Source organism: Episyrphus balteatus, chromosome 3, assembly GCF_945859705.1.
Source record: "Episyrphus balteatus chromosome 3, idEpiBalt1.1, whole genome shotgun sequence".
NCBI classification, from domain to species: domain Eukaryota; kingdom Metazoa; phylum Arthropoda; class Insecta; order Diptera; family Syrphidae; genus Episyrphus; species Episyrphus balteatus.
This window is the reverse complement of record NC_079136.1, coordinates 53,342,236-53,357,487: the sequence shown is the minus strand read 5'-3', so window position 1 is coordinate 53,357,487 and position 15,252 is coordinate 53,342,236. Positions and strand designations below refer to the sequence as shown.

Sequence of the window (15,252 nt, the reverse complement as noted above, 5' to 3'; positions counted from 1 at the left end):
GGTATAATATACGAATGAGAAGGAGGATAGGAATATTATAGTCTTCATCTTGGTCCATGGATTTGGAGTCATTTCTGTCTCAGGGTTTATGAAATGTTTCTTAGTTTTTCTGTTTATTCTTTTTTTTTTTTCTCATTTTGGTCCTTGATGATGACTTCTTTTTATATGTCCTTTGGAGTGTTGGTTTTGTTGGTGGTATGTATTCAGTGAGTTCTCGTTTTGACTGTTTACGATCTATTAAAGATGTGTTCGTTCTGATGATGATGATGGTGATGCTGATACTGATGATGCTGTGAGTTGTAATTTGTTGAGTGTTTGTTTATTTATATGCATTTTTGTGTGAATATTATGGTATTCACTGTGCTTTTTTTCACATTTTCTGTGAATGTATTCATAAGTTGTTGGAATAAGTGATAATTTATTGTTTTAAAGATAATTTAGTTATTCGGTTGTTTGGACAGAGCTTAGGATTATTCCAATTCGGAATTGAATTATCAATGAAACTGATATAAAAAAAAAAACTTATTTTAGTAGACAGATAAATTATTATATAAACATTATATACACACATAACAAAAGTCTCGACTCTGTTGCTTTAAAAAAGTAATAAATCATTAGGACAATATGGTTTTCTATTTTGAGCTATAGGAAATTTCGACAAAACTGTAGTGAAACAACAGGTGAAGAATAAACTCAAATAGAAAAGTAATAGGTTTATAGGATCCTTATATCGAATTTTTAGGTCTGGTTCGGTGTTTTCGGACTCAAACACGATTACTCAGTCAATGTCAAAATAAAAATTTAGGTAGTTACTTTTTTCAATTTTTAAAAACTTGGATTTTAGTGAGTTTAAATTGAAATTTGTCATATAAGTGTCGCTCAAAAATTTTTTTTGGATTTGCTTCGGAAATAAAAAAAATCAACGTCGAGATTGTACATAATAAATTGTTGTATGATGTAAATAATTGAAGAAAAAAATTGATTTTCACTACAGAGAAAGTTTGTAAAACGTGTTTTATGAAATAATGCAAAAATTGAGTATTTTTGCATAAATGCCTAAGGGCTCAGAAAAATACTATATTTTACATTTGGGTACTCTTGGAATACAACCAAAATCAATTTAACTAACTTAATATAAATTGCTATATTAAAAAACTAACTTTACAAGCTTTCTGTGCACTAAAACTCTTTTTTTTTTTTTTTCAAAAACGCAAAAAAAAATTTTTTTTCCATAGATAAATTATTACATATAAGTGTACGCTTATTTGTGAATATGTAAAAATGTTGGTTTTTTTAATTTTTTGAAATTAAACCTGTAAAAAGGGACTTTTTGCAAAAAAGTCTGAAAAAAACAATTTTCTTTACCAAGCTGAATCTCTAAAACTAAAACTAAAACTAAAACTAAAACTAAAACAACTAAAAATCTGAAATATATCCACATGATAGCTACACCTATAAAGTATAAGTCTGTAAAGTTTTAAATTTTTTGAACAAATGGTTTGGCTGAAATTTAAAATTTATCGAACAAGGTCCAAAAGCCCATGTTATTTCCATAAAAAACTTCAACTACTTGAAGGCACGGTTTTGAATTAAATAAGAAACTTGAAATTTTTTTTTAATTTTTTTTTTTTTTTCGACCATATATGTAATTCATTTAAAATAACGAGCATCTTATTTTACACTCTGCACACTAAAAAATAGTGTCGATTATGCAGTTTTGGTCCAATTCTATAAAGCAATATACCAATTTTGTGCGTAGATAAATATTCTTTCAGAATATTACCTAAATTTTATATTTTTTTTTTTTTTTGTTGCATTATGCAATAAAAAATGGTTAAAGTTAAAACAATTGAGGAAAATATAGCTTTTCCAAGATTTATGGGATACAAAATTTACAAAAAAAATATTGAGGATCGTTAAAAAAGTGACTGAGACATTCCGAGATTACTGCGTAAAAACTGAAAAAAACAGTTTGTAAAATTTGGAGGCTACCAAAAATAAAGCAAAAATATAAAACTTAATGTTCTGAAAATTCAAGATCCCGAAAATCCAGAACCCCGAAAACCAAACTTTCGAATTTAATATCCCCAATTAATGTTGTAAAATTCTTTTCTATTGCCATTTCCTTTTCTGTAACAATTTTGAAAAGTTTTTTACTTTACCTATTTTATTTTTGTGATTTTAGATTTTCGGGAATGTGGATTTTTGGCATATTGTTTTTTTTTTTTTTTTTTTTTTGTTTGATGTTTGAGGATTTTTCAAGATTATGAGGTTTAGTTTCAAGTTGTCGGGATTTTGAGTTTTCGAGATTTCAGTCTTTTGGGATTTTTAATTTTAAGGAGTCTGGGTTTCAGAATTTTAGAATTGTGTCCATCTCCCAAGAAGTTTGGTAACCTTTTTCAACGGACTGCCATTTTTTTTTTTTTTTTTTTAACTTACGTACTTCTAGTTCATTTTTATGACTTTTTGTTCGTTCGAAGGATTTTCTTATTAGAAATACCTATAAACCGTGAACTCTACCAACTTCCTTTAGGAAGTTGATTGAAATCAGAACTTCTTCAAGGTTTGGAACTAAAATCTTTCCAAAAAAAGAAATACGAATTATTTATTCAAACTCGTTTATTTCAATTAAATGATGAGTAAAATTCATACAAATTCTAAGTTAAATCGATAAAAATTAAATAAAAAATTCAATTTTATATCAAAATAAATTTCCTAAAAAAACTCATAAAAAGCGATTTAAAATCAAAAACTGTCTGAAACCGTTCCAGTAGCACAGTACTCTCATCGCATTTTTTTTTTAATCATTATTTTCCTACTACTGAAATACTTTTCAATTGCAGACGTTTGTCCTTGAGCAATGACTGTTTGACCAAATCATATTTCTTTTGTGCTTCTTCGTGTGTAATCGTTAATCTCTTTTGCACCATCCTCTTATTCAATTCGAGATCCTTTGATTCCTGCAATAGACGTTCATAATCGAAGTCATCGAATTTATTATGAAATTTCCCCAAGAATTTTTTTAAAGATTGTGCTTCAGCTGTCAACTGCAAGGAAACAAAAAAGAGACATTAAATATTATACAAAATCAATAAAAAAAAAACTCAAACTAACATCTTCATAGCGGCGTTGAAGTTCATTCAAAAGAGACACAAATCGCGTCTTTAAATCATTCAAACAAGAATTATAAGCTGTCAAGGATTCTTTGGGATTTAATGTACGACCATCGTAAGGCACCAAATAAGGAGCCAAGAAATCAGGAAGATTCACTCGTCTGTCCTTTTTTATTTGCTTCTCCAATTCGTCCTTTAAAATAGAACACATTAAAGGTTTAGTCTTTTTTTTTAAAGATCATCAGGTATCAGAAATTTAATATTCGATTAAACTAATTAAGTTCAAGGTCCTTGAACAAAGAACCTTGGGGCAAAAGCCGGCTGGCTGGCTGGCTGGGCTGACCGGCAATCGTCTTCATCTTAAACAACAAACCCAAACTACCATCTTTGCTACTCCTGTTCGTGTGTGTACAACTTAATTACGTTGCCCAAATATTGATGCTTTCCATTTTGCATTAAGAAGTTGGACAACAAACATACAATAGAGTGACACTATCTATTCCCAAGTAATACAAATGCATTAATCTAAATAGCCACCACCTTGGGAGTCCTCTCATCTTGACTCGCACTCTCTCAGCTCTCAGACAGAAGCATATCCCTATAATGCACTAAATAGGTAAACAAATTGAAATTAACATATATAATGAGGTGGCGGGCAAGAGGGCCAACATATCCTTGATATGCATTGAAACACACAGTAGCCATCAGGCCACTCTTGCTACTCTCACACAATAACAAATACATATCCTTATTGCAATTAGAAGGATATGAATGCATTTATCGAAGACGATGACGGGTTAGAAGAGAGTTCATTACCACCAGCTAATTAGGTCATTCGAAATTAAATTTCCCAGATTACGAGCATTATGATGCGTTTGACTTTACCCTCTCGAGGCGGAGTTTCCTTGCTGTTTCATTTCGTAAAGGATCAAATGCTCTAAATTTTAAATTAGTATGTTTGATTTCACGTTTCCTTCGGTCGAAAATATTATTTAACTCGTCAATGGTTCGGTCGAAGGACTTCTTCGCGGATTCTTCGGCTCTGAGTTGGTCTAACAACAACAAGTAGAGTTCTAGTTCAGTAGGATCAGGATTCGATTCGCCAAACTGAAATAATAAATAAACAAAAAAAAATAATAGAACTGCATGTTATTTCAAAGGATAACCAAAGGACGAAGGAAAAGGAAAGCCGACGGCAATCGTCAATATCTATGTTATTCTTGCCAAATATTGTGTATGTTCAATTCAGCGGAAAGGATTATTTGCTTTGCAACTATACACACCTTGTATCCTTTTGTGAGTGACGGATCGAAGATAATCTCTTGACCGTAATCCGGCTTTGGTGGTTTAATGAATTCGGTGATTGCGGCAGTAAGTGCACCACAGACGTAGTGAAATTTTAGAAGAATTTTATTTTTCGAAAGTAAAAACGAACGAATTGAAATATCTTCGTTGGCGGGTTTGACGGTGTCTCGTTGAAATTTTTCTGTGATTTCCTAGGAAGAGAAAAAATAAGAAACAATTGTGACAAGAGACATTGAAAAATGTAGTCAAAGTTTTTTAAATATTTTAATACTATATTACCAGAAGCTTAGTCATGTCGTATTTTGTAATAAATTCTTTGTAGAAGCATCTGTAATGAAAAAAAAAAAAAAAGCAAGTATGTAGGAGGTAGTTAGACAATACTAAATATGAAACTAAAAAATTGTCTCAGGATTAAAAATGTGAAGAAAAAAAATGTTGTAATGTAATGAATTTAGAAGATTTTAATTTTTAATTTCCATTTTTGTTGGATATTTTTTTTTTAATCTCTGCGAATTAAGTTATAATTTAGTTATATAATTCTTCTTAAATTGTTTAAATCATACCAAGATTTTTTAAAAGTTCATTTAAGATTATTTTAACTGCTATAGTTGGTTGGGTATACCGTTTGAGACAATAATACCAACATAATTTGTTTAATTGCATTTGTTTTTCATTACAAATTTAAAATAGTATTTATTACAACCAAAAAATCTTTGCATAAAAAAAATATTTATTTATATTGCAAATAAGAAATATTGAATTTAAAAAAATACAATCTTATTGAAAATTAAAATTATACCTATTGCAAATACAAATATTTAGCGTATCAAAAGTTTTATTGCAAATAAAAAATTTTCTGCATTAATGAGTGCAATATGAGTGCATTGAATATTTTTTTTTTAATATTTTTCGAGTTTCTTAAAATTTTGACTACTATTTTAACTATAATATTGAACCAAATTAAAGGCCAAATAGTCAAAACTGAAAGAAATTCGACGGATATTAAAAAAAGAGTGTGTGTACACATGTACACGCGACTGAAGTTATACTTCTCATTCAGTATATGTAAATGAATTTCATTTGATATTATTAATTTCTATTATTAAATTAATTAATCCACACTTCGTTTTTTACATTTTTATCAAGTGAACAATAAATTAATTCTTTCATCCTCCTTGCGTCCATGTAGTTTTCAATTTATTCTGTGAAATTTACTTATGTTGTAATATGGAACTTGCAGGGTTGCTACAAAGCTCAAAAGTGAGCTGAGCTCAGCTCACAGCTCAGCTTAAATTTTGAGCTAGCTCACTTTTGAGCTATGTACCATAGCTCGATATATGAGCTAAGGTAAAGTGATCTTATAGGTTATAGCTGTGATGTGTGAGAGGATACATTGATTTTTATTTGGAAAGTATAATGAAATATGAAGATATTTTAAACTTTTATAAAACACCATAGCTTAAGATGTTTGGTTCTAGTTATTAATGAAATTATTTTAACACATGGATATTTTTATAAATAAAACAGATAATTTTTCGTGTTCTTTTCTCTTGGTTTTTTTAATAGTAAATATATTTCTATTTTTTTAGTAAAATATTTCTTTTTTTATCATAAAAAAAATTTCGGTACAATCCGGTTTTTCGACTTTTTTCAAAATTCCGAGAAAATCGCGTTTGAAAGTTGGGGTAAAATTTTTTTTCGAAAAATCCCCGAATCTTTGAACGCTCCTGGAAGCTAAACCGCTTGAGAGCAATTTTTGGGAGTGATGCCAAATGATAGCTTGTGCCATGGGCCTACGCTTTGCACATTGTCAGATTTTTAATAAATCGCCTTCCATGTTAAACCGCCACATCATGCCTATTTTTTCAGAATCGTGCCAATTTTTGTTTTTACTTTTAAGTTCTCCCGGTTTGAGAACGCGTGGACCTACAGGGATGGGAGTTGTACCCAAATGTAGGTTAGAGTCCCCGCTACCTTTTGGCATTAAAAATTTTATTTTCATTTTCTTCAAAATTCCGCGATATAGGCGTTGGAACGCTTTGATCTAGAGACAGGGGAGTGGTGCCATATGAAAGCTTATATTCTCAGCTACCCGATAGTGGTATAATCCGGTTTTTCGATTTTTTTCAAAATTCCGAGAAAATCGCGTTTGAAAGTTGGGGTAAATATTTTTTCGAAAAATCCTTGAATCTTTGAACGATCCTGGAAGCTAAACCGCTTGAGAGCAATTTTTGGGAGTGATGCCAAATGATAGCTTGTGTCATGGGCCTACGCTTTGCACATTGTCAGATTTTTAAAAAATCGCCTTCCATGTTAAACCGCCACATCATGCCTATTTTTTCAGAATCGTGCCTATTTTTTTTTTACTTTTAAATTCTCCCGGTTTGAGAACGCGTGGACCTACAGGGATGGGAGTTATACCCAAATGTAGGTTAGAGTCCCCGCTACCTTTTGGCATCTAAAAATTTTTTTTTTCATTTTCTTCAAAATTCCGAGAAATAGGCGTTGGAAGTTGGGGCGCTCACTTTCAGCTCAGCTCAAATGAGCTAAGCTATGGTACCTAGCTCAAATTTGAGCTGAGCTGAAATGTGAGCTTTTTGCAACCCTTGCAACTTGCCACATGGAAATTACCACATGCAACTTGCCACATGCAACTTGCCACATGCAGCTTGCCACATGCAACTTGCCACACGCAACTTGCCACATACAACTTGCCACATGCAACTTGCCACATGAAACATGTAACTTGCAACGTGTTGTGTTGTATCAAATTTTAAATTTTCAAAGAGATTATGACGCAATCACCATCTACGAGACAATTGGGCAGTAGGGCTGTCGTTTCACCTTTAGATTTGGTAGTACGTTAGTATTTAAAAATGCAGTACGCCGCAGTACGGTTAAAAAAACACACAACACATGGCAAGTTGCATGTGGCATGAATCATGATGACAGTGCATGTTGCATGTGGCAAGCAGTTTTTTTATGTCTGACTTTCTGATATCATTTACGATTTCAATGATTTTTTTTAATAATTCACTCCCGTTTCAAAATTTTTTTGGAAATACCTACACAAATTATGAGCTCTGAAAATTATTGTTAGGTACTCGCTATCGCGAATGTGTGAGAAAACTTCATAATGCGGAGGGCGAGATGAATACTAATTTTATTAGCTAATATTATTAGTTTCAAAAAACTTATTACAAAAAACTCAGTTATATCTATAAGAATAACTCAAAGCACTTTGTGCTCCAAATTTAATTAAAATCGGTAGAGCAGTTTTTGAGTAAATTGCAATACCTCGAAAATGTTATAAATGTTTTTAGGGAAATATTACAAAAATAAAACAAATCAAACTCGGAAATTGCTTACAAATTATTGATTTGTTGAGAAAAATGAACAAGAATGCATTAAAAGTTTAACATGAAAAAAAAAATCACTCATACGCCGCAGTGTGAAAAGCTACATAATTTTCTAATAAGAAACACAAAGAAGTTTTTCATAATTTTTTCTTAAATAGCAAATAAGTATGATAGCATCTATCAATGAAATTATCTATCTGTAAAATTTCAACGCTGTGTTAATTATTGTGTTACAATAATTCTTAAACATTTACTAACTACGACTCAATTTTGTTTTAATTTTTTGCTAAGAATATTTATTTGATTTTATACTCACGCTCCTGGTGATTTCTCAAAATGCAACATAATTTTATTATTATGTACTTCACACAAACGCATTGAGTCTAATCTTGGCGATGAATAAAAATGTAATATTTTTGGTTGTTTATCATCAGAATTGTGAATAAAATCTGAAAAATTAAAAAATGAATTAAAAACAAATATTTTCCTGGAATTCAAACATTTACGTTTTAATGAATCTGGTCTTCCTTTTTGAAAAGATTCTTCTGTCTGCCCAGTAGAGAAAACAAACTTAATGTTTGTTAATAAATCGTCACGATTTTCATACCAATCCCAACGTATTTCTGGAACTTCATAATTATCATCAGAAAAAAGTGTCACCTGCATCATTTTCCCATCTGGTTGAATGTAATTTGAAAATCTTTCATGTAGAACTCGATGATAATAAACTGCCTTATGTAAATTTGGATATCTCTCATCAAAATCCTTATCACTGATATTCAACTTTTCTACCCAAGATCGTCCCATATCTAAATGTTTTTCGACAGAAAGTTCTCCACTCTCGTTTGTTATATTCTCATCAGAACATTGTTCTTTAACTCGCATTTCAGGTGGCTCTCCAGCTAAAAGATGTTCCCAATGACTTGAATCTCGAAGATCCCATTGCATATCACGAATGCGACAAGTTTGCAAATTTACGTAATAGTTGAGATGATTCCAAATACTTTCAATGTGAATGTAGGCTTTTGATGATGGATCATGCTGAAAACCGGTAGAAGGCTCTATGAAAGTTGCACTTGGCGGAGCATCTACTTTATCACCGTCTTCGTTTATAATCTTGCTGCGAGGCTTACAACTCCATGGAGCATTGTGGATTACAACAACCCAAGAATGCGAAAGACGATAAGGGTCATTAAATGAAGCTTCATCTTCAAGGTTCTAAGCAAAAATGAAATAAAGTTTGATTTGACTTAACAATTTCTACAACTCCCTTACCTCTCGTTGAACTCTTTCGGCTTCTTCTCGTAAAAACTTTTCCTGATTTTCCTTCTCCAACCTCATTTGTTCGAGCTGATCTGTCAAATGGCTCACTAAGTCTGGTTTTGACTTAAGCTTATATTTATCGGATCCTTTCATTTTCAGAATCTCAGACTTTTCATCTTGGTCTTTTGAACATTCTTGATCGTCTGGCAAGGAATACTTAACATTTCGTTGATCATTATTAACAGTATCCCGTTTGGCCGATCCCGAAACGACTAAAGCTGGAAAGCCGGCTCCAATCAGCATACTGCATAGTAAAGTGGCCATCTCAAAGCTATTTCCACAACGTCGTCGAAGTAAAGTTGTAGGTGAGACCAAAAATGGTGGCTAAAAAAAAAGAAAAAAAAAATCAAAATCAATAAACTTTCATCATTAAAATGACCTAGATCAAGTCGCACACAAAAAAAAAGGATTCTAAAACCTATTCAACCTATAAATCAATAGATACATAAAAATAGTATCATTCAACTTATTTGCGGTCACCAAGACTAGTTTTTTTTTTTTAATAAATGAAAGCCTTTTTCAACTTTAACCATCACATCTAGACTTTAGGATTACAAATATAATGGCGGCGCGCGGCAATGCGTCAAAGAGAAAAAATGTCCTCGAAAAGGAAACAATAGTCGTCGTTGTCGTTGTCATAGTCCATGTTTCTCACTTTGTATTTTGTTTTAATAACTTTATGCACTAGCGAAATGGGTTGAATGATAAACTCAACCAACCTTCTTTTCTCCACCTTCATCATTATAAATTTTTTTTTTAGCGAAGAAATTAAAATATATAAACAAGGAGAGAGAGACAAGGACTCACCTTACCGCATAGGCAAACAAAAACAGCAACAACAACAACAACAACAAAAAAAGTTAAATAATGATGAGTAGAAAGTGCACTTTGAAGCGACATTATTTTTATGCACCTTTTTGTATGCCTATGCACTGTGCACCGCTATTTGATACAACTATATACTTTTGCATTATAGAAAGGCTTTTTATCTAAATATTATGTTTGTTGTTGTTGTTGTTTTGATTCTGATGGTTGATGTTGGTGGTATGTACCTACTTGTAAATATTGGTTTCTGTTTGAAGAAGAAATTAAATGACTCTTGGTCGTTCGGTTTTAGAATATTTACGCAACAAATGGACTTTGCTATATAATTTTAAAATTTACTTAAAGTATGATAATCCTACACGTAAAATGGAAGAAATGAAATCTTCTTTTAGAAAAATATTGGAAGAATGTGAGTGGGACGAGTTTTGGCCTTCAAATTTCTGCTTATTAAAGTTCTGTTCGTTTTCTGTTCGCTCTCAAAAAAAGTTTAAAATTAGTTTTTTTTTTGTTTTGTCTTGAATTCAAACATTATTATTTCCTGTTGAGTTTAAACAATTTTTTATCAACTAAGTATTTCTATGAGAGAATAAGATAAAAAACAATTTTCAATTCAACAATTGCAGACTTTAATTTTTCATAATTAGTCAAAACCAAACATCATAAAATAGTTATAATAGTTATAACCGTAATCAATAATCATAGATGCACTTAATTTCTAAATTAATGAATGGTTTTTCGAAAAACAATTTTTCAAACACACAAAAATAAATAAATCTAGAAATATGTAAACTGTCTTTTTGCACATATTTTCAATTAATTAATTTGTTTTACTCCATTAATAAGGACGGACTTACAAGGATATCGAGATTTTTAACATAAAACCTACATATTTTAAATCAAATGTAAAATTTTGGATTTTCTAAGTTCGATAGCGTTTGTCAAAGCATCATCATCAAAATTCTTTATAAAAATACTAGCTGACCCGGCGGACTTCGTTCCGCCATTTCTTGTATTTATTTCTAATTTTAGACTCTGTAATTAGTTAATTTTCAAAGTAAAAAGATTATCAAAACTTGAAAAGTTCATAAAATGAGTTTATAAATGTTAACTTTTAAACTTTTAGCAAAAGTGGCCTATGCAAAAAACTCATGCATGCGCATGATTAAAACCTATATTTCCTATAAATTTGAGATTTTTTGCAGACTTTTAAAAATTCCAAAAAAATAAAAGACTACTCAAAAATGTCCCTAAAAATTAGGTTGTTTTTCAAAAAATTTTATTTCAAAATACAGGGCCTATGAAAAAAATCCGTTTTAGACCCCTCATTTTTTTTTTTAAATATCTTTCTCATGGTGTAACTCAAATTTCTGTGCAAAATTTTGCGTACCTCTAATTAGTCTTTTGTCGAAGGTCTATGACTGCAAAAAAATCTTCACAACTTGGTTTTGAAATTTTTTTGAATTTTTTCAATACCTTTTTTAACTATTGAATAAATTTGTCTATCATTTAAAAAAAAGTCAACTCTTTACGACTTACCGTTTAGAAAATAGCCTCTTTTTTCAATGTCGTGTCACCCCTATTTACCCTATAAAATCTTGAATTTGTTTTGCCTTAAACCTTCTCCTCTTATGCCTCTTTGATTTCAAAAAAAAAATAAGAAAATGAGTCAGTCTGTGTGGCCGGTTAGCGAACGTACACAAAACCAAACTTTAATATATACAATAGATAACAAATGGATTCATGACAGTAAAAAATGTAATTTTTTGTGTTTTTTTGCTGTGGATTGCAATATTTTAAATTTTTCATACATTTTTTGAATCCATAGGTACGTACATATTTCTTGAAAAAAAGCAAAAACGATCAATTTTCATCAAAAAAAGGAAAAAAACTTATAATTTTTTTTTCACACGCTATTGAATCAATTTTTTTCAATGACAACATATAAAAAATTTTATATCATGAGAAAGCTTATTATTTCACCTTTCTCATGACGGTTCAATCTTATTTCTGAGATGACTACAAAAGAAGTTAGAATTTTTTAAAGCCAACCACGTCGAAATAACACACTGAGATTACGGTACTTCCCTCACTGCAACGCACTGGTGACTCCTCATGGGCAACAGATGCCCACAGGTATTTTGAGGTATTTCTGAAGTTTTTTAATGTACCATTGTAAGGCTTGTAGTTAATGTAGCGTTATGTGTGATATATCAAATGAAAGGTAATATTATCAGGATGCTCAATAAAGATAAATCAAATTTTTGTAAGCTCCAGATCAAAAGATGTAACGTGTTGAAAAATAGAGTTTTATTTTACCGATATTTCAAATTTGTCATTACAAAATTAATTGAAACTTTGTACAAATATAGTCTTGCCTATTATCTATCTACACTGTAAATTTCATTCATTTATCTATTGAAGAAAAAAAGATAAAAATAAAAAACTGTTAAAAACGGCCAAAAAACTTGGGACAAAAAAAAATTGTTTTTCCCGTTATTCGGTCAAAAATCGATTTAAAAATTCAAAAGTTTGTACATGCATGCGCATGATTAAAACCTATATTTCCTATAAATTTGAGATTTTTTGCAGACTTTTAAAAATTCCAAAAAAATAAAAGACTACTCAAAAATGTCCCTAAAAATTAGGTTGTTTTTCAAAAATTTTTATTTCAAAATACAGGGCCTATGAAAAAAATCCGTTTTAGACCCCTAATTTTTTTTTTAAATATCTTTCTCATGATGTAACTCAAATTTCTGTGCAAAATTTTGCGTACCTCTAATTAGTCTTTTGTCGAAGGTCTATGACTGCAAAAAAATCTTCACAACTTGGTTTTGAAATTTTTTTGAATTTTTTCAATACCTTTTTAAACTATTGAATAAATTTGTCTATCATTTAAAAAAAAAGTCAACTCTTTACGACTTACCGTTTAGAAAATAGCCTCTTTTTTCAATGTCGTGTTACCCCTATTTACCCTATAAAATCTTGAATTTTGTTTGCCTTAAACCTTCTCCTCTTATGTCTCTTTGATTTCAAAAAAAAAATAAGAAAATGAGTCAGTCTGTGTGGCCGGTTAGCGAACGTACACAAAACCAAACTTTAATATATATAATAGATTAAGCCATTAATTAATAAAGTTATACATATAAAACGAAAAATAAAACCAAAGCGACAAAAAATGTATTGATCCTTACTAAAAAAAAATGGTTATACGCTTAGAGGAGATAATTTTAATTGATAACGTTAGCAAAGAACTTTCATGAAAAATTGCTACTTTTATTAAAATAATTGAATTCTTATCTCTGAATTATCCTTATTATCAATGTAGTTAATTGAAAATAATATTTTTTTGTCATAAAAATTTATAAAATAATAATACCGTCTTATACATCATAGTATAATTATTTAAGGTAAAGAAAAAAAAGGGTTAATTTTTTGAAGCCAATATTTTACAAAAATTTAAAAAAAATAATAAAATCTCTATTTATCATTTAAAAACGTTTACAAAATAAGTATTAAACCTAAAAGCCTAAAATTTTTTTAAAGCATAAAGCTATAGGTATTCAAATCTTTATGTTGCGTAAAAATTATTATCACGATTTTTTGAAATCACTAATTATTCAGAGAAAAAAAATAAAAACTTTTTTGTACTTCGCACAACATTTTGTCAATGGTTTCACACGATAATCTACTACAAATTTTATACAATCGGAAAGCTTATTATTTCAGCTAAAAAATTAACTACAATCATGCCTGATGTGAGACATCTACTAAACGAGCTGAAATGTTTTGAATGCAATCAGTTTTCATAAAAAAAACACCACAAAAAAACAACCTTGCAATCTATATCACACTGCTGAAGGGAAGTGGTCAAAAAATGGTTCATCAAAAATGAAATGCACAACTAATGGGAAAATTGCCTAAGATATTGAACTTTTTTTTATGTAAAAATTCATTTTTAATTTCATTTTACGAGAAATTTAACAAAAAATTAAAAATTACATGAAATTTATTTTCAAATTGCAAATACCTACAACTTTTCAAACTTTGAGAATAACAAACCATCAAGTACCTATACGCAATTTGATTTCTTGTACTATAACGAAGTATTTTTGGAAATTTTTTTACGACTTTGTAAAATTAAAAAAAAAATTAAAAAATAACTTGGAATTGTTATCCACTCATAAGACAAAAGTTACGACAAAATTCATTGATGCATTTTCGAAAAATAGATTTTGCAAAAAAATTGACTTTTCTTTACCTATCCAAAAATGAGTTTTTAATTTTTTTTTTTTATAGAAATTGAAGTTACTTAATTTGTTTGTTCAAAATTGGTGGTTAAATTCGGTTTATTTGTTTTAACCAAAATCGTAAGAGCTGTTTTATGTAAACCAAACTTTTCCATTTGGTAATTTCAATTAATTATACTTAATACAAAAATTTAACTTAAAATCGCCTTATGGTTTTGCGGTGAAGCTCAAGATAGAGACAGGCAGACATGCCGCAAGTAAACATTTTCAAAATCGTTAAAAAGTATTTTTTTATGCAGATACCTAAATTTTTTTTTATAAAAAAACTTTTGAAAAAATCCTTAGTATGCTCATAATGAACATAATTCTAAATAAACATCTAACAACAAAATTTTTAAAATATTTTATTGTAGTTTTTGGAAAAAATTTCTTTGAATAGAAAAATTGTTTTTTTCAAAAAAATATTATTTTATGAATCTAATAATTAAGTTTTTAAACTTTGTCTAAAAAACGGTCCTTTGGAAATACACAAAGTACCTAAGGATTTTTGAAAGAAATTTACTGAAAAATAGTCCAAAGTTTGTAGTACTTCATTTAATGAGGAAATACAATCTACGAAGCAAGACATTTTTGATTCCTTCCTTTGAATGGAACAGGAACAATCAGATCGGAATGAGTAGTAATTTGAGGCGATTTTGCCAAGGATGTAGAAATACTTCTTCATGGTTGTTCCACTTACAAAACAATCAAATTTATTTTAAAATTACAAAAATGTATACATATTTCTTATTTATATATAAGCTAACTGGGAGCGTATCGGAATCCAGCTTTTTAAAATCCCGTTTTTCGAAAATCCCGAAAAAAAAGTTTTAAAATCCCGTTTACTAAAATACCGCTTTTTTAAATCCCGTTTTCTGAAATCCCGCATTTTAAAATCCCGAAAATCCCTATTTTTTTTACAAAATACATGCTTAATTCACAAATAAAAAAATCATGAGAAATAGACAAAAAATTAGTAAAACTGATTTTTTGCCCACACAATATGTACCTTCAACACATTATGAAAGCGGTATTTCTTTT

General features: G+C 29.7%; 1 protein-coding gene across 1 annotated transcript in view; it reads right to left on the bottom strand.

The window, feature by feature from the left end:
* Positions 1-2,601: 2,601 nt before the first annotated feature.
* Positions 2,602-15,252, bottom strand: part of LOC129916114 (coiled-coil domain-containing protein lobo) — a 132,111-nt gene continuing 119,460 nt past the window's right edge. The window contains exons 3-10 of the mRNA XM_055995902.1: positions 9,053-9,424; positions 8,284-8,995; positions 8,094-8,226; positions 4,698-4,746; positions 4,397-4,609; positions 3,999-4,220; positions 3,115-3,306; positions 2,602-3,047 (exon numbers count right to left, since the gene is read on the bottom strand). Coding sequence (XP_055851877.1) covers positions 2,808-3,047; positions 3,115-3,306; positions 3,999-4,220; positions 4,397-4,609; positions 4,698-4,746; positions 8,094-8,226; positions 8,284-8,995; positions 9,053-9,424 — 2,133 coding nt within the window. The 3' untranslated portion in view covers positions 2,602-2,807. The remainder of the gene's footprint in view (positions 3,048-3,114; positions 3,307-3,998; positions 4,221-4,396; positions 4,610-4,697; positions 4,747-8,093; positions 8,227-8,283; positions 8,996-9,052; positions 9,425-15,252) is intronic.